At 33.8% G+C, this 21,209-nt stretch overlaps 1 protein-coding gene across 4 annotated transcripts in view; it reads right to left on the bottom strand.

Moving 5' to 3' along the window:
- The window catches only part of LOC142319088 (TATA box-binding protein-like 1), a 115,596-nt gene that overhangs the window by 7,892 nt on the left and 86,495 nt on the right, over nt 1-21,209 (bottom strand). For all 4 annotated transcript variants that reach the window (XM_075355978.1, XM_075355975.1, XM_075355979.1 and 1 more), the window contains one exon: nt 8,627-8,877. In XM_075355978.1, coding sequence (XP_075212093.1) covers nt 8,627-8,877 — 251 coding nt within the window. The remainder of the gene's footprint in view (nt 1-8,626; nt 8,878-21,209) is intronic.

The raw sequence follows: 21,209 nt of genomic DNA, 5'->3' as shown, positions 1-21,209 counted from the left end.
ATGATGCAGTCACATACGTCTTGGAATTATGAACATGGTTATGTAAATTTTCTCACCTACGCAATAGTTTCAACCCGAGTTTGCCTCTTTGAGGCTGGCTGTGAATAAGGGTTTACTACCAGGTATAATAAAGACTGTGATTTAACAGTAATGCCCTGGACAAAATCGAACCCCACATCCGTGCAATAACATCTATGCACATCAACATGGTACTTTGGTACCTTCACTATGTCAGAAAACAATGGTCTTACTCAGGAGTTCCTCCTGGATTATAGAACTGGCAGTTCCCGAGCATGATCTGGTATTGCTGACGCTCATCCCTCTTCCCGTTTGTAAAGCCTTGATTAGGGTGGGCTACTACGAGCAGGAACTGTCACATGGGTAAGGGAATTGAAGCCCTTACTGCTATGTGTGAGCCCTAGGATGTCGGTATCATGGGTCAGGCAGTACCTGACTCCCCCCTGGCTCGGTTAAATCTGTGGGAGGCAGCTTGACTGGGGGAATCCAGGGAGGATCTGGGGCATGCCCAACAGTCTCTCAGCTCGCACCTTGCGACATATTGACTGGCGAAACAATTGTTATGGATACTTCAACTTCCACGGCAGAGGGTCCACGTAAAAACCCTTGTCTTGAAGAGCCTTTGTCTTACAGATAAAAAAGAGTGTGGAGTCCAGGAAAAGAAGGATCAAACTAATTTTCAGCCAAAGAGTATCGAATCGATTTCAAAATATTTAGTCAAGAGGAAGGAAGGTGATTTTGCAAAGATTAGTTTTTTCGTGATCACTCAAGGCATCATGGAAGTTGTAGGAGGATCTGTAAAGGAGACCAGAGAAACAAGCACTGGATTGTTTATAGAAATGGTTAACGACTGACAATCACTATGGCTACAACCTTGGCTCTTCCTAAGCCAGAACGCCAAAGAACATGGGAACTTGGACATTGAGGTTTTGATGCATTGAACACTATACACCTCAAAAGGAGTAGTAATTTGCAGAGACTTACTGAACTGAAGAGAGGAGGAAATCATCTACGAACTGCATAATCAAGGAGTTGTAGCGTGTCGGCGACTGAACACTCAATGCAATGGAGAAGTTATACCTTCAGTGTCATGTATTAACTTTTGACAAACCAAAATATCCAGAGAAAATAAAGGCTGAATTCCATAGAGTAGACATTCATCCATTTATTCCAACTCCACTGCAGTGCTTTGGATGTCAGAGAATCGAACACACTGCAGCACGATGTTCGAAGAAACAGATATGTGTGTGGGGGGAGAACCGTTACACCCCAATGACCTGTGCAGGGATTCACATGTTGTGTTAACCGTCATGAGAATAATTCAACAAGATCTCGTAATTGCCTCTTCTATAAACAAGAAGTAGCTGTTCCAGAGGTTAAAACAATGCAAAAATTCAGCTATTATGAAGCGAGAAAAGTTGTGCTGCTGCATTGGACACAATCGTGTCCAATGCAGCAGCACAACTATATTATTAACTGTATTATTAACTGTATTATTAACTATATATTAACTGTATTATTGGACACGATTGTGTCCAATGCATACATGGAGCTTCTGCAGCTCCATGTAAACTAGAAGATGTTTCTAAACTCAGCTTTGGTTAGTATGGTCAACCATATAATTAACGAAAAATTGAAGAATTGTTTATCACAAGAAAGTAGTCCACAACCACCAAAAAAGAAACCAGATGTTTCTAAATCAAAGATCATTAAAGAACTCAGAAAAGAACTTTCAACCACTCAAAGGGTGAAAGAATGTGAAACCAAACTGCAGAAGAAATCTGAACAGGATATACAGATAGTGAAAGTTGAGATACAGATCCTACTCTCAGGGAACTGTAGAGACGCAAGAGGAAATGGATTTTGAAAGAACAATGAGGCGGAGGCCTTTAAATGAGCAGGCGAGCACTTCAGCTACCCCCTCACACATTAGCAGGGAATGCAACAAGTCTTGACTCAGATGCACTGTTGTCCACACCATCTGAGCCAGTATCAGATACCAGCAACAAGACATCCACTATAGTTTACTGCGAAGGATCAGAAAGTTCCATCTTGGAGGCATCAGATACCTTTAAATTCAACATCAAGGCCTTCAGGAAGAAGGAAAAAGAAGAAAGAAAGGATGACCTAAGGGCAAACCTAGGCGATAAGAAATAAGAATGTTAAGAATTTTACACAATGACAAATTTAATGAAAGGATGAATTTTTAATAGTTATATAACTGTAGTAGTTTTGATAGACTTGACGTTTCAATAGAAATGTTTTATATTTTTAAGTGGCAAGGGACTTTTTCACCCTTGTCATGGGGTTTTTAATAACCTTTTGACAAGTATTAGATGATCTGTTTTTGACAAAACTAGTCTACTGACTATCTTGCTAGCAGTATATCAGGAAAGGGAAAGAAATATTTTCTTTTTTTTACGTGAAAAGGGGTTAATGACCAAAAGAGTATCCCTGAAACCTCAAAAAAAAAAACAAAAAAAGAAACAGAAATTATATAACAATAATGAAAACATTAAACACAAAACATTTTCTAATTGTCTATTTATTATTTTTTTATGACAAGATATAGTACTACATTGTGTATTAGGAATATCACAATTAAACAGCACAGAATTAGTGAAGATAAATCATTTAGTCTTGCATCAATTAACTGATGCTGAGACATCTAAGTACTAACGCCAGAATTAAATTTTGGATTTTTTTTACTACAGATCAGACTGCATTTGAAAGCGTTTCACTGCTGCAAATGAAAAGAAAGCGTGATTGTACTGACACATTGCTGCATAGTGACTCCTATTAGTATCATTAGATTCATACAAACTAATTTAGTTTATCAAACTGTCACTGCTTTTAAAATTTTTAGATTATGTTTGTGGCATACATTATTTTTCTTTTATTTACCCAGATGTCTGAAAAGAGGTACAGGATATAACACAGATATAAACATAACTAATTAATTACACATGTTGAACTTAAGATGATCTTAATTTAATTTTATCTGTACTTGAGATAAATACTTAATTTAATTTGATTTTACATAAAAATCCATTGATATAAATACATAAACAATTAAATTTATAATTTCACAATATGATATAAGGAACATAACAACTTATGTTCTTTACTGAGAATATGTAATAACTCATAGTAATTTGCTTTTATTTCACCGTAGTACTTACAGTTAAGCAAGTGCCGATAAAACAGAACAGTGCTCTGTGCTGATAAAACAGAAGAATCTAATTATGGTGGTGTGGCTGTAGCTCCATCCTGAGAGCTATGCAGCTTAATGAATGATAGGGCCTCCCAAGACAGAAAAGTCAAAGGTTAGGATCCTAACAGAGGTACTTCACAGAAGCATCTGTTTCTCATTTAGGGGAGCTTCAAAGCACAGTCTATTCTCTATGTTAAAAGCGATGGAAAATATTGTCTGTTTTCCATGTTTTAGAAGCAGCCAGTATGTAAGTGGAAAGAACAGTTCTCCAAGTTTTAGAATAGTGATACAATTGTTTTCTTAAATGGCCTTAATCTAAAATCTCCTCATGTTTGGATCTTTGGAGGAAGATAAGATACATGAGAGGTTTTGGCAATCAACTTCTAGAAAGCAGTATACAAGAGATGGAAAGACAACATAAGTGAACATATTGAAATGTAAATAAAAAATAAACAATATTGATAAAAATAAACAAAATGGATGTAATAGGTGTAGGTGAAACAAGATGGGACAGAAAAGGTGAAGTTAACAGGAATATTTTTCAATGTACTATTTAAGAAAAAAAAAGAAGAGATTTGGGTAAAGAATTATTTAAAAATTGCAATATGTACACAAAGTATAATTTTTTCTGCCGATAAGATAGTAAATGACAGGATAGGAATGGATGAAAAGACTTAACTTTTAATACATACAAACTGATCGATATGAAGATGATGCAACTGAAAAAATATATAAATGGGTAGAGAAGTTTATGAAATAAAAATTTAAAGGAAGTAGGATAATAATGGTGAGTTTAAGAGCTGTGTTAGGGGAAGGGCAGGAAAACCAAGTACTGAAAATGTATGAACTAGACAAATGGAGTGAAACGGGAGAAACACTTGTTAAGTTTTTTAAGGAAAATAAAGTATTCATAAAAAATAAGTAGTTTAAAAACAAATGAAGAAGCCTGTAAACATAGAAATCACAATGAGAAAAAATATACATAAGAGTGTTAAAAATTTGTAATGATCATGTAATACTTCTGATAGCAAATAAATATAGTATGGAAGAGTTAAAAGAGTAGAGGAATTAAATAAATGGAATATAGAAAAAATAAAAATTGGCTAAAGAAGTAAGGAAGTAGTTAGTTACTGAAGATAAGAATAGAGAAGGCAACATTGCAAATGAATTGTGGTTAAATATGAAAAATTACATACAACAGTACACACATTTCTTTAGTAGGAGAAGAAGATTAAAGATACATAGGTTTCTAGACAGATTCTAAGATTCTTCTGTGAATTCTGAGCAGGCTGAATAAAAAATTGGAGCAAGTGATCACAGAAGAACAATATTGATTCAGGAAGGGCTAATACGAACTAATGGAAACAGGAGTTAGTTTACTGGATCAATATGAAAAATCACTCAAATATATCAAATGGAATTAACCAATGTAAACATTAAAAAACACAAAGTTATAGATTGGAAAGACAGAAATTTAATTAAGAACTGTAATAGATTAGAAAATTTCTATGAAAGTAAAGGATGTACTGAGGAGTTTGCTGGAAGAAGTAGAATAAGGCCAGGAGTCTTTATTAATATGTTGAAAACAAAAAAAATGTACAGAAAAGAACAAGGGATCAGCAAACATAAACGTAAGGAAAATAATTTATACAAGGTTCACAAAAGACATGGGGTTTTTATGAGATGAAACACAGGCAATTTTGAAATTTGGATACTATGACATGTTATGACCATAAAAATATATCTTATGAAGCAAAAGTAATGAGGACAGGAAACAATAAGACAATGAATATCAACAGAAATGAAAGACAAAGAATAGAAGAAGTAAAACAATGTAGGGTACTTAAACATCATGATACTGGAAGATTGAAATTGTGAAAACAAAATAAAAACATTAGTAATTAATAAGGAAGCATTTAACAGAAAGAGTATTATGAAGAAAAAATATTACAGAAAGATTATTATTTATTATGAAGTATGATGGGAGTTAGATTAAAGGAACTTATGAAGTGTTATGTTCGATGTGAATTTTCTGTTGATGTGAAACGTGGGCATAAAAAAAGGGGGAAGGAAAAACAGCTGAAGGCATATGAAAGTTAAGCATAAGGAAAATTAAAATGGGCAGACTGAAAAGTAATAAGTGTGAACAAGAAAAGAAGCTTTATCAGAAAAACTAAGCTACTAATTCAGTCATTAGAAGGTGCAAAAAACAGGCCAGTAAAGAATAAAAATGTTAAGTAACTTAAAATGAAATAGTGGCTATTAGGTACTAAAATATTTAGATGGAAAATGTGGAGAATAAAGATAGAAATAATTATAAGGTGCAAGGGTGCACCTTATAACATTTAACTATGTGATGAACTATGTGTTGTCCATCATAAATTAAATTATGCCCTAATTTGGGACTGCAAACCCAGTGCTGTATTTTAAAACTAGTTGTTTCTGGTTGCACATCATATTCATCCATATACAGTAATGGCTGTTCAATAACTAAAGCTTATACAATAATTGGACAAAAAAAATTAATTAGTCAAAAAATATTTCTTATAATTGTCTGATGTTAATGACAAATTGTAGGAGTGTCAGTGTGGCTACGAAGGGTAGATTTCTACTTCGCCTGAAGTTGTTTCAGGAAGTGTTCTCTGCACTTGCAGAAGGATTTGAGAACCTTGCTTCCAAGCCCAGAGAGATCACAGTGATCCAAACGTTTTCTGCGACCTCAGTACAACGATATGCTGGAGTAGTTAGGAGGATTATGAAGCCAGTCAAGTTTCTAAAAAGCCTGAGGGTATTTTTGTTAATAAGGCGGAGGGCTCGACTGTACCCAGTAATCAATTGAAAAAGGACCTTCAAGTTACCCATCACGATAGTTGAAAGGGGCTTAAAATTAGAAACATTAGAGAGACCAGCAAACGAGTAGTTATAGTTGCAGACGATAAGTAAACAGTCCGGGTGATCATGGAGTCTTTGGCCATTAAGCAATTGACTGTAAAAGTTGACCCTAAAAAGATGTGTAGATCCCATATATCATCGTTTATGATATTGACCACAGTCTTTCTGATGGGGATGTTCTGTCCTTAATATGGCAACAGAACACAGATTTGGACGGAGCCGCTTTTAGGCAGGAATGTAGTTGTCTTTATAACTGGTAGGCATGATGCCCAAAGATATCTTGGGAGTTTTTGAGGTAAGTGCTGGTCTTTTTCAGAGATTTACATCTGGGGGTAGATTATTTGTTGGCTTTGGATCCTGTCAGGTCAAAGAATACCTTGATATTCAAAAGTGTTTTTAAGTGTTGTAGGTATGGCCACAAACGCAATGATTGTCCACTGAAGTCAGAGGCTCCAACCTGCGTTGATTGCAAAAGGTTGTGCAAGAATCATAAGCATTCAGTTGCTAGTAGAGAATGTGGTTGTTACTTGCGTGCATTTGAGCTATATTTTAAATCTCTTGATCATTAAGTTTGGTCAACTGAATGTCCAGGGTGATTTGAAGTTCATGTTGATTTAAGTGAAATTGTTGAGCAATGAAGCATCGATGTTAATCTCCTGCAGTACCATATGTGATTAAGGGTGATCTGCCAGGTTTTTATGGCTGGAAAAAGTTTTATATAGGACATAATAGCATGTCTGCTATCCTGTGTAGGAGGTTGCTTGATAGTGTCTTTGTGCGACAGGCTTCTGACACACATCATGTAGTGGTCAGGACTTGATTAAGCTGTTGTCAGCTTATACTTTCAGTATAGGGATCCCACTGAGGAACACCTGGCAAGATGGGATAGGATCCTTAGATTTATAGGCAATTGTCCAATCCTTATAGCCGTTAATGTTAATTCCAAGTTGCTTTTTTGACAGAGTGAGATCACTGATTTTAGTGGTGAATTGGTTGAAGGTTTCATCCTGCAGCATTATTTTGAGGTCTTTGAGGTCAACTGGTCTCAACAGACCAGTTGGCCACCTACGTCTGCACGGTTGATAGACAGAGGGCCTTTTGTGGCATTAATATTGATATTACCACTGGTACGAATATCCCTGGTAGGAAGTTCTTTTATCAGCCTTTTCGACTCAGGATGGTGTTGTGATGAACAAAGATTGTGTCACATTTTCACATTTTGTTAAATGATGCATCCTGAGACTTTGTATCACTATCGTGTCCAGCGAGAAATCACATAGTTCCATACTGAGGCACAGTCTCTTGAGATTACAGAGGCAGAGGTTCATCAAGTGGTCTGTAGTACAGCACAACATAAAGCCCCTGGATATGATTGTATTATGATGGAATTCCTTGTTCGCTTGCTGTCTGTGATTCTCGGTCCCCTGACTAGGGTTTTTAATTGGATGCTTTCTGCTAGATATTTCCCAGCATGTTGGAAGTATGAAGAGTTGATATTCCTTTCTAAAGATGGCAACAAGGACTCTAATGTTAGTTCTTCTTATTGGCCTTTGACACTCTTGCCTGTAATTGGAAAGGTTTTTGATAAAGTTTTGTATCTCCGTATAATAATACGGAGATACAAAACTCCGTACAAGTAGTAGTACAACTCTGTATAAGTGCTCAGTAGTTAACTTGCTAATAAGCAAGTTAACTACTGAGCACTTATTGATGAATAGCCAATATGGCTTCCGGCCTGGCAAGAGCATGGAGGACGCCATATTGAAGGTAATGAATATTGCTTCCTCCAGTGTATGTAGGTATGTGTTAGTTGTTTTTCTGGATATATTCGGGGCTTTCAATAACTTATGGTGGCCCTCTGCCTTGTTTCAAATGCAGAAACGTGGTTGTACGTGGAATGAAATAAAGATTCTCTTAAGTTATTTCAGCCGTCGAACCGTCGTCCTGAGGCAGCTTGGAAGTAGGGAAGACCCTATCCAAAGAGTGCCTGCAGGGCAGTGTACTGAGTCCCCTTCTTTGGATAATCGAGTTCGATTCTATGTTAAAGCTGAGGTTCCCTAGTGGTTGCCACATTATTGCTTATGCAGACAATGGGTTATTGCTGGTTGAGGGTGACTTGCGGAATGCGACAGAACTCTGAGCTGCCCGTGCATGTGAGATTCTCAGGTTGTGGAATCTCCAGCATAAGATGATCTTTAGTCAAGAAAATTTAAAAAAACTGGTGGCTGATAAATCAAAAAGGAAACTTCAAATTAATTCATAAATGCTGCCTTATTTTGAGTTGTAAATAATTCAAATTTCAGCTGTATGTAATTACATATTTAAAATTTATTAAAATTGAAGAACCAAAGCAAACCACAAAATTGTGAAAAATGAAAGGGACATGCAAAAATAAAACATTTCTTTTAAATTCACTTTTTAATATATCACTTAAATTATCAAATAATCAATATATATCAAATAAATTAACTGACCCCAATAATAATAAATTAAAATACTTACTCGGCAAATTCTTTATATTTTTCAGAAAATGCAGTTATTCTAATAGCAAAAGGCATTGAACACGTTCCGAGTACGTTAACAACACGGTAATTTGTAAAGCGAGCTTTAAATCCTAATTTTTGAAGACATCTTGCAAAACGACGAGCAGCAACATGTGACTGTTCTTCACTGGTAGCTCCTGTACATGTAATCTTCCCTGATGACCAGATAGATGCGGTGGTATAAGGCTTACGTAGTTTCATTGTTACCATCTAAAAAGAAATAATTACTTAATTTTAATTTCTAGAATCATCAAAAAAATTTCTAAAAAAATTATACAAATCATTCAGAATACAACTTAAATTAAAAAAAAGTAAAAAAAGGTGTTTGAAGTTCTATTAATAAAATATTCAAATGGTGACAATGGTGTGATTATAATTTACCCCTACCAGAGATGGATAGTGATAATTGAAACTTCTCAATCGATCAGTTGAACCATGGCCTTTGTATAATTATTCAAATCTAGTTTTAATGATGATATGACACACTTACTCACACTTACATTATTATTTAGTTGAAATTCTACACCTAAAATAAGTAATTAATGATATTTTGTATGATAATGTTATTTACTGGCACCATTGAACAAATTCATAACCTTTTCTTGTTTAACCAAATCTTATCTGTTTAATTTTTCAGTTCGTTGACAACCAGCATTCTGTTAATTTTATAAAAATAGCTGAATTATTGTCTACAAACAGTAATTTGAACAGTGAACTTTCAGTTACAAGATTTTTGTGTTTAGAATTAATTAAATTAAATGACATTTGTTCAGGTAGTATAGCAACTTCTGCCAAGTTAAAAATAAATTTCAAACTAAACTGTTCAATTATTAAGAGCCATATTTATAGTGTACATTTTTATGTCTTTAAAAAACTGTAAATCAATCTTCTAAAAAGATAAATTCTGAACAAATTAAAAAAAAAAACTTTATACAAAGACAAACCCTTTTTAAACATTTCTTACATTTAACTATAGAGACCTTGATATAGTAACTAACACACACACACACACACACACACACACACACACACACACACACACACATACACACACACACATCTACTAGCCTCAGAGTTTATGTATCTTTTAATTCTAAATTTTAAATTTAGAGTTTACTCATTGTAAATTTTTGTCCTCAACTCACTGGTGATTTTCTTATGAACAGCAATATCAGCTGATGTCATAAAGTATCTATAAAACAGCAGCACCTGCCACCACAAATGGTGGCTGAATAAACAACTTAAATTATCATGATATGAATTTTTAAAACATTATATTAAATAAATATAGTTACATCTGTCATTAAAAAATTAAAAGTTATATATAATTTTCCATAAAAGTATCCAAATACATTCAATATTAATATCACACAATTTTTTTTCTAATATTTATCAACACTATGCTTTATTATAATCCATGATTACATATTGAAATTTTGTTTGTTAAGGTGATTCTATTGTAGTCAGTAATTTTCTAATCAAATAAATCAGGTATTTTCTAAATTTATATCTTTAGAAACATACTGATGAAGTAAGAACACCATTGCTTCTTGCTAATTTCTCAGAAGCTCTTTTTTCTTATTAAACTAGTAATACTATTGAAAAATTTCTGCAATTATTTATCAGGTTTTAAAATTTAACTGATAAGCATATTTTATACACAAAGTACAATTTTTCAGTTTCATTACAACTGTCAGTACTATTCTAATTTTAATAATACTTTATTTGTTTTACTTAGATGTATAAAGAGTAAATTACTAAGTGAAACTTTTACTGATATGTTAATACAATAATAGGCAATTAGTATTTTATGAAATAAATAAAAAATGTCATGTTTAAGAAAAATATATAAAGCAAAAACTTAAAAAATGGACTATTTTTAAACAGAAATCAAATTAAGAGAATATTAAATACAAAAACTTAAATTGATTTATCAACAAGAAATGTTAACAGTGTAAGTAATTAGAATAATTTAAAATTATCATTAAATCAGTCAAAAAGTTCATAAAACCAGTTTAATAATTAAATAAGTGTTCCAATTACTTTCTATTATTATATTACTAAACGAACTGATTCACAGAGTTACTTAGCTTCCTCACCAGTAAACATATTTGAATGATTTTATCACACAAAATTTTAGGCCTATTAAATTTCAATATTACACAAATAAAGAATATCATTGTATTTTAGCTGATACATGAATACACACCATTCACACACAAGATTAAACAAATATACTTTCACTTTTTGCACACCAATAACTGTTAAAATTTCACTTATAATTCTTAAAAATAAAATTAGTTAATTTTGCTAAGATCGGAGGCGCTTTCCTCAACTGACAAAAATATGCATTATTACAGATTAAAAAATATCATAAATCTGGTTTTTTAACATTCTTTTATTGGCTTATTTTATATCTGAATTTATCTTCCCCTTTTAAATTAGTCAACACACTTAAACAGATGCACAATTCAATTATAAAGAGGAAGAAGGTTTTTTTTTTTTGTTCGGGATAAACAAAAAAAACTACTTTATCTTAAATTACAACCAACTTTTAGCCCATGTTTCTTGGTATAACTGAGAAGGTTTTTAGATATATTTCATCTTGAAAAATCTTGAAAAAAAAAATATATGTAGTAGTGGAGATTTGGCGGTTGAAGCACACAAAGTTTAATCAACTGAATTAATGAAAAGTGAACTGTGAGTTTCTATCACTGTTTGAGCTGGGCTTGAACTGAAAGATTGGAATCAATTGAATGAATAATATTATAAACATAATATAATTAAATGTACCTTAAATAAAATAATATTAAATAAATTAAAAAATTTCTGTTTAACAGTTATAGGCTTCCTGTGGGGATTGCCCATTATTGGTGGGAGTAGTGAAATATGTGAGAACCTTGTTAGAGACTAGACCAATCATCACTATCAAATGGTAATAAACGGGGTGCCCCTGGGGCAATGTTTTGGGAGGTGCAATGGGATGCTCTTATAATATTTCTGCAAACAATCATCCAATTTTCAAAACTCAAATGGGGTATTTGTTAGTAGGTTGAAGGTTAACTTTTGCATGCATCAGGTACACTCCTAATATACAAAAATTTATCAGTTTGTTTGCTGTTGCATCACGCAAGAACCAACCAACAGATTACTTTTAAACTTGCAGGATACATTCGTGTTATCCCAGGGAAGGGTTTAAGCCATCAACTGAGGCCCTAGCTCCCTTGAAGGTTAAGATATTAAAAACATTCATTATTTCTTCTCCCCCCCCCCACAAGGAGGTTGAAGTTGTGAATTAAAGATATTCATTGAGGCCCTAGCTCCCTTGAAGGTTAAGATATTAAAAATATTCATTATTTCTTCTCCCCCCAGGAGGTTGAAGTTGTGAATTAAAGATATTCATTAAGGAAAAAATAAATTAATCAATCCTTTTACTTCATTATTTTATTTCTACCACCATGTCAAAGAAATTCTTCAGTTACCATAGTTACTCTTTCATAGTTACTCATAGTTATTCTTTCTTTTGTAATTTAGTTTCCTTTGCAAGATTTTATAAAACTTGAATACTACATTATTTATCAGTAGTACCTATTCTCACAAACATGAAGATAATGTACAGTGCAGTGCAGCCCTCTGGGTAGATGGGATTGGCATGCCAGCCCCCCTGGCTAATTGGCAATGGCAAGCAAAGCGAGCTCTGTGGCCATTGGGTAGGTCCCCTGGCCACGAGGAGCCCCCGAGTTGGCTCAGGGATTAGCTTGGGCTGACCTGAGCCCCGAGGGTCCAGATTCTGGCTAGACACGTCAGCTGGTATATACATATATATATTTTTTTTTAAACTTGGGGTGCGGAACAGTTTTCAATGAAGAGAATATGAGATGGAAGAAATTATATGTGAAAAATTCCAGAATTGAATCCAAGACTGGCTTATCTAAATGCTAGTAATAAACTAGTCAACCAATGACTGAATTTTAGTAATTTTTTTCTAATAATGTGTACAGATCAACAGATCAATGATCATTTTTATTGATTCTCCAGAGAGAGATCATTATATATAAAATGTTCAAAGGAAAATGAAGTATTATAATTCAGTAATCATGCAAATTTACTATACTTTTCCATACTACTATACTTGTTTTCTAAGCACTTATCATATTATGGAGCACTTTTTTATACTTTATCTACCAATAGAAAAAGAAAAAAATCAGAAAAACAGCTGCCTGTATTTCAGTCAATTCAGTTAAGTACTCAATCTCCTTGACAATTTATGGATAAAGTCACTTTTTGTAATGAAATAAGACATCACAGTCAATAGGTGCCAGGTCTGGGCTTTAGAACAATCAAGAAATCCCATCAGAGCTACTGAATGATGCAGACAATAGTGTGTAGGATAATATTGTGAATGATAAAAGTCTAATATTATTTTTTTGATTCTGAATGATTACTTTTGAGTTATTAGAACAAACAGTACATTACTGCTGTGATATAGCTTTTCTTCTTAGTTTTTTTTCTGGAGCCACTAAATCTAATGCGCACTTTTGGTCCCAAAAAATATTACTCAAGGTTGATGTGTTCATAGTTGTCTAGATTTTCTTGAATTATATTGCCTTCAAGAAATTTGAATGATGCCACTGCATGGATTGTTGTTCAGGTATAGTATCACCATCACCCGCCATGATATAGAAAATAAGATTTGTTTCCCCTCCCTACATTCACTCATAGTTGGTCTAAAACAGAACTTACAGATGTTAACATTTGATTTTGCGTTTTTATGATTCATATAAACAGTTTACACAAGCCTATTTTTCAATAAAATTTTTTATCTCTGTACCAGATAAATTATAACTTCACAGCAAGATAATTTTAATAAAAACAAAGTTTTCTTGAATTTCTATATTCACTTGTTCGACGTCATCTGTCTGAATGTTCTTTCATCATGATAAATATTTATATAGCCCTTGTTAAAAAATGATGTTGAAGACTTTCATTTATTTACTATAGCTTTATAAATTTTACGCCATTCACTAAGCATTCACACAGAATAAAAAGCACTTTGTAATGAGGTATCAAATTGCAGACCACAATTTACAGTTGGTAGGTTTGTTTATTACAGCCATTACTACTAACTGTGATGGGAAAATAAGCAATAACAGACTGCTTATGTAATGTCCGATACCAATCTAATGAACACTACTTTACTTACATGATCTGATTCATTGTTGTCTATCACTTTTTATTTGCAACGATTCTTAAAGAAAGACTACGGCTTTATTCTGTTATTGTTAGTAAATAGTACAAATATTTGTAAAGCCATCATGCATATAAAAAATTAATGATACAGACTTCTCCTTAAGATCCTGGTCAAACGTTTTTATTAAGATTTTTAATACCAAAGGGGTCTGAGAGATTTATTAGTGGCTGAAGTTTTTTTGATATCTCTTTGGATCAGAATAACACAGTTTTTAAGTTACAAGTGGGTTTACAGATATAAAAAATTCATAAGCATTATGAAGCAGAAATCTTTAAGTGATTTTACTACAAATGCGTTCAGCATACAAAGCAGTATGCATAATTATTAAAACATTTTATACAGAAAATGCTTTGATGACACTGAACAAGATGGGAAGGAGAAGGTAAAAAGTGAATGATCAAAAGCTATTACCTACTTCAAACATAAAGCAACAACATCTAATAAAATCAACACATAAGCTTCCACAATGATACCAAATTGTTAATTTTAAGTGTACACAAAGTAATTTTGTCAAATGAGTGATTGCAAGAATCTGCTATGCTTCATAGTAATGTAGTTTACACATTTTTCAAGAAGTTCTATAAAATGAGTAGTATTGCTAACATTGGATGATGTATAAAACACTGTAAACTGAAATAAAAAGTTATTTTAATATTGCCGCTGTTATATAACAAAGTCCATAAGAATCAATATACCGCAGCATGTTTCTATAAGATTAAATTTAATTGTCTGGATAATTAATCCCCAAAATACAAAGCTGTTGACATCTCAGAATCCATATGGTTTTTATGAAATATTGTTTACAGAATTAAAAAAGTAAAATACAAATTGAACTTAAATCATTTAAAAACAAATCATTTAAAACCTTATATTCTTTTAAACAACATATAGTAGTGATTTTTACTGTTCTGAAATTATAAACTTCATCAGACAATTCAGACAATGATCACAATGTTTGATTGTCCAATGTACTCGGTTCCAACAAGAAGGAAATATATCCACATAGGTTACTTTAGCTCAATGACACTTTCTATGATGATTGAAGAAAAATAATCTTAAAATACATGTGACCTCTGCAATTACCAGATCTGAATCCGTTGGATTACTTTTTATTAGAAACAACAAAGTAAACTTTATATTACAATGAAACATTACAGTTGAGCATTGAAAACCGAGATATGAGCATAGATATGGGAAATTTCAAAAGGTAACCTTTTAAAATTTTTCAAAATACACAAATAATCATTCACAGCTACTTTTCAATACGTTTTAGCTGATTTATTTTAAAAAAGTACCAAGACTTTCATAATGCAAACTAAAAACATTGTTATAGTGTTTATACTACAAAACTAGAATTACAAATTTTATTAACAGATTTAAACAGTTAAAATTAAGTATAAAATGTAATACCATTAGAACAAATTACTAATAAAAAGTTGTGAATATCTTATTAATTAACTTGCTTGAAAAAGCTCTGCAATTCCCAACAGTTTTATATCTACACAAAACAATAATTTTATGAGTTTATTAGATGAATGAGAAAAAATTATTTCTCAAAGTATGAGAGAATGATAACACAGGAAAAAGTGGATGATACAAATAATAGTAAGTGTATTCACCAGCTACAGTACAGCTAATGCAACATTAAATTTGATTAGTTCAGCAATTGAATTTCTCCTCTAAATCATCAGACCTACAGACAGATAGTGAATAATTAAATTCAATTTCAATACTGAGAACTAAATTTAATACAGATTCCTTCCTATGTAATTCAGCTACAGAGATATTCTGTACAAAATGTCGACCGTTTTTTTAAAACTCTCATTAACATTTCAGAAATATTTTTCTAACAGAATCTCAAAGATTGATCTTTGGATATTCCGAAGAAGAACATGAATAGAATAAAATGATTTTCAAGTTTTTTCACACCAAAATTTGTCAGTGAAACCTTAAAACAGAATATATTGCCATTAAAGCATATCTCACAATTCACAACTGACTGGCTAACAAATGCAAAACCAATTATCATGTTGAATAGTAAACTAATTAAAAATATTCTTTTTAAATATAATAATGCAAGAGATTTCCAGTTTTCTGAAAAAATGGGGGCAGACTGATTTCAGGTAAATGATATTTTGCATAACACAGTATTACTACATTATAGGTGATGATAGAGAAAATAGGTTGTTAATTCATTAAGAAACAAAATTTTTAGTCCAGGAAACAGTTTATTAAACATAAATTTAAAGAGACAACAGTAATCTCTGGTATAAGAATAACCGACACAACCGGTGTCGGTTATGCCTTAGGCGTTTATATTGTACATACCATAATTATTGCTATTTTTTATGCTCAGATATATTTGGTAAATATCACATTTGTTATAATTTCCATCCTCTTTGTTGAATAACATAATTGAAAATAATTTTTTTCAGTGTTAAAATTTTTTTTAAATATTTGTTTGATTGTTTCACATAACCCTGGTTTCAGTTAAGGTTGGTTTGGATAACCAAGAAATTTATTAAGTTCAAAAAAAAAAAAATGAATATGAATTATAAACAAGTACAATAAATTACATGAATAATACAAAGCAACTAATTTAATGGTGTTATAAAAATACTGTACATTAAAAATTGGATTAAGAAAAAACTGTTAAATTAATAAATAAATATGAACAAGCAAGTGAGAATAAACAATATTATTAACGTATAAAATTTATCAGTACACAAACAATTTACAAGGTAATAAGTTTCAGACACTGTAGAATGTAAGAACAGGTAGTTTAAAAATGAAGGTTAGACAGTAGCACTTATAACAGTACCGAACAGTTTTGGCTTTACCCCTTCACTTCATCAATCACCATTTATAATATACTAGACACACGGAATTGTACTATTTAATATGGAAAAGAATTAGATCAAGCAGTTCCATTAAAATGATTAATTTATAATACCAAGCTAATAATACTGATTAATGAGTCAAATATACTGAAAACTGAGGTTGATGACATCACATTATTTGTTGTTTTTTTTTTTGCTTGATGATATTGCCACATAAGCGTGAAGCTTGTGCATGGGATATGGAAATGTAGCATATGAAAAATGCCGGCCTGACTGAGATTCGAACCCAGGACCTCTTGATGAAAGGCTGTGATGCGACTTTGTATTATTATTATTGATATTATAAATAGACCTCTTCCAAAAAATAACATAATGAACATCCAAAAAAATTTTAAATTTATATATACACTTATACAAAATTGTGATTCAAAATTGCATGCTAATACTTAAGGAGCTAATTCAGGACATTTAGCTAAGAAAAAAATTCCCATTAATCATATACACACAAAAGATTTGATTTTAGTCAATTTTTCCAGTCAAAAAACCGTAAAATTTTCCCCTAATTTGGTCACAAAAACTTTAACATGCTTCATTTTACCCTTGAGCAGAAATAAGGCCAATATATTTCGCTAACAATAGTTAAAAAACTTACGCTTTCCTGGACATATATTATTTAAAGGACCAATCTGCTTACATTAACTCCCCAAACCAGTATCTGAAATATTTTTTGTAATTTTGAATCATTCTTATATATAGAATACATGAGTACCTAAATGGCTCCATTGTGTTTACTACAAGACTTTTATTCGGACAATCTTTTAATCAATAAAAATATCTTTTATATTGTTGAATTTTTTTTTTTTTAAACTAATATAATACCACCTATCTTTCAGGTATATGATTCAATCACATCAAATTATTGGGTTATGCTTAAGGGAAAAAGTACAATAAATATTTGAATACCTGGAATCAGAATAATCCACAAACTGATGTATGACAGACAAATTGTTAAAAACAAGAGTACCTATTTAAAAATAAATTGTCAACACAAGCTTTTACAGTGTTTTACTATTTTTAAAACAATGATTGAAGCTTTCAGCAGGCATTAATAAATGCATAAAACTATGTATGTATAATACATTACTGCAAACTGAAAATTTTTCAAAACTGTTCAATAATCTTTTGTTTCAAGGATTATTCAAGGAAAAAATAAGAAATAAAAGAACAGAATAAAAATCATTCATACAATATTGCAGAAGCATTATAAGTGAAAAATGGAAATAATTAAAAAAATAAAATAAAAATTAAATTCTACATCTTGAAAAGTGAGAAAAGTTATGTACAAGAGTATCCAAATATGACCAAATAAGATAAAAACTTCAACTTTAAGTCACTATATATAAACACAAAAAAAATCATGGATTAAGAAAGAACCAGCTAACAGAATTACAAGTATAAGAGATGAACTTCAATTAGATTACAACTATGGACTTCGGTCTGGTCAGACCGCCGACTCCCAATCAGCTTCATCGCAGAGTCCCGCATGACATTTACTTCATCATCCCCTAAAACAACCATCATCGAGATGTTGCTACACCCCACAGCTACATGGATATCCATGCAGTCACCATCCCGCCAACAGTTATATTGTTACTCATTTATTAACTGCTCTCGTCAAGATGGCGCTACACCTCACAGCTGTATGGCTAACCATGCCCTCGGCAGTGCAGTCGCCATCCCGCCTGTGTTGCTCGGCATTCTATCTCATTCCTCGAGTTTCCTTCGACCAACAGCAACCGATCATAGGCATAAGTGATAATGCGGCAGCCACTGGGCAATCTCAAGTGCATCAGAGAGCCGAATTCGGCAATCCAGACAAAGGGACCTAAAACACTTCCCTGTGGACATCCTTTTCACAGGGTCTTTCCTACTTCCGAATCACCATCGCAAAGAATGAGGCTTCGATTGCTGAAATAGCTCAACAGAGTTTCTATCTCATTTTTCATGCAACCACGCTTCTGTAACTGAAACAACACAGAGGGCCACCACAGATTATTGAAGGCGCCAGATATATCCAAGAAGACACCAATAACATATGTGCAAACACTAGACAATGCTATGTCTAATACCTTGAGAATTGTGTCCTCTGTGTCCTTGCCTGGGTGAAAACTGTACTGGTCGTCCATTAACAAATGATCGGAAGTTAACCTACTATTTATTTGGAGGTACAAGACCTTCTCGTAGACCTTACCTATTACAGGCAAGAGTGTCCGAGGCCAGTAAGTTGAGCTTACAGTGGGATCCTTGTCGCCACCTTTGAAAAATAACTTCAATACACCATGTTTCCAACAAACTGGAAAATATCCAGCTAAGAGCATTCTATTGAAAACCCTAGTAAGGGGACCAATTATTATGAGCAATGTGCGAACAAGGAGCTCCACCGTGATACAATCATATCCGAGCTTTATTCCTAGATAGACTGCAGATTACCAGATGGACCTCAGCCTCGGTGATACATGGTTTCACCAACGATGATACATGGTTTACAATGATACATGGTTTCACCAACCTCATTATCATCTGGAAGTAGATCGTTCATCAGAAGACCGAGAACACGATCCTTATCCATTACAACGCCGTCCTGCGTCGATAGAATAGTCTTTTTTCTTCTTATGCCCGAGAACTGCATAAAATACATCCCATGGGTCCTTATTTCCCTGCTCTTTCACAAAAGAGCGTCAGGATTCTCGCTTAGAAGATCTAATCTTATGAAAGTACTCGGTCCTTGTTCGGCGATAGTCAGCAAGCAGAGCTGCACGCCGTTCAGGATCGCTCTCACGTTGTGCGGCTCTCCTGAGCCGGCCCACAGTCTGCTTCATCGCAGGCAAGTCCCGAGTCTACCACCCAAGTACTATCTCTCTCTTAACCTGTACTTCCGGAAATAGATTGATCAGCGGCTTCAATAACTGCCGAAGAAAGACCCTTTTCCAGGTCCTCTAACGGTAGGTCGTCCAAGCTCCGAGCAAACATCTGAAGCTTGATCGCAAAAAGATAGAACATTTAGACCAGTCCGCTTTTCTGTTGAACAGGAAAGTTCTCCTTTTAGACACCACGCAGCCCTCTCAGTAAGTCAAAAACTATTAGCCGATGATCGCTCGCGCAATCATCAAGTGCAGACCAGTTCTGAATACTACCACAAATATCCTTGCCAATGGTAACATCAATGTATGTACCATGGAAGGCCCTCCGTCCCCATTAACCGTGCCGGCGTAAGTAGCCAACTCGCCCGCTATACTGAAAACTTCTAAATTGTGTTGCGCGATTAAATCTTCGACCAATTCACCGCCTTCATCCGTGATCCCACTGTGCCAAAGAGGCGATTTGGCATTCGCGTCAACACCTATTAGAATTGGACAACCTCGTACCAACCTAAGCATTCTATCCCATTTTTCCAAATCCTGTTCAGTGGGATCCCTGTACTGGAAGTACGAACTACTAGGTCCAAACCATTCACTGCAAGTTTGACAACGACATGATGCGTGTCAGAGGCCTGCCGTACGAAAACACTATCTGAAGACTTTCTGCACAGAATTGCGGCTTTACTGTCTTGTCCAACGAAAAACTTTTTCCATCTTTGGAAACCTGGCAGATAACCCTTGACCATGTGTGGGTGCTGTAGAAGTACGATATCGACTCCGCTGTTCGACAACCTCACCTAACTCTACTTGGACAACATAGGCACCCTGGGAGTTTAATTGACCGAATCTAACCATCCACAGAGTTGAAATACATCTCAATTGCTCTTAGATAGCAACCACACAACCTACTATTGACGTAGTGCCTATGATTCTTGCGCAACCTTTTACAGTTGACACAAGACGGGGTCTCTTTCTTCTGCGAACAGTCTTCACACTTGTGGCTTTCCTCACCGCAATGCGTGCATACCAACGCATATTTACAGAATTTGGCCCTATGACCGAACCTGCAGCACTTAATTCACGTCAAGGTATTCCTTGACGCACCAAGATGTGAAATCGACATAAATCCTTCCCTCAGCCAAGAATTTCTGGAAGAGACCATCCCAACCACCGTAGGGGAAGACACCCAATCTTGTGACGATTCCGGTTGTCACTCCCCCCCCCCCCGTTACTAGCCCTGATGGGCTTTAACGGGAGTCGTCTTCAGACCCTCTAACTGATTACACCTCATAGTAATAAGCCAGGCTTCGGTTGGTCAGGAAGAGACCACAGCACCTACTTCAAAAACTCCATGATACCGCTGGGCATCACGTATACCGCTCTTGAAGACCAACCTACATTTCCTTCTCAAAAGCAGCCTTGTTCGGTTGGAGGTTTTATATATTTAAGCTTTTGATCTTTTTTTTTTATTACAAATTAACAATTTGAAGTTAGGGGTTCTGCTCTCGTATGACAGTCAGCACCTTCTCATTG

The sequence above is a fragment of the Lycorma delicatula genome, chromosome 2 (assembly GCF_047948215.1).
Source record: "Lycorma delicatula isolate Av1 chromosome 2, ASM4794821v1, whole genome shotgun sequence".
Taxonomy (NCBI): Eukaryota; Metazoa; Arthropoda; class Insecta; order Hemiptera; family Fulgoridae; genus Lycorma; species Lycorma delicatula.
The sequence above is the reverse complement of the archived record's forward strand: the minus strand, read 5'-3'. Positions and strand labels throughout refer to the sequence as shown.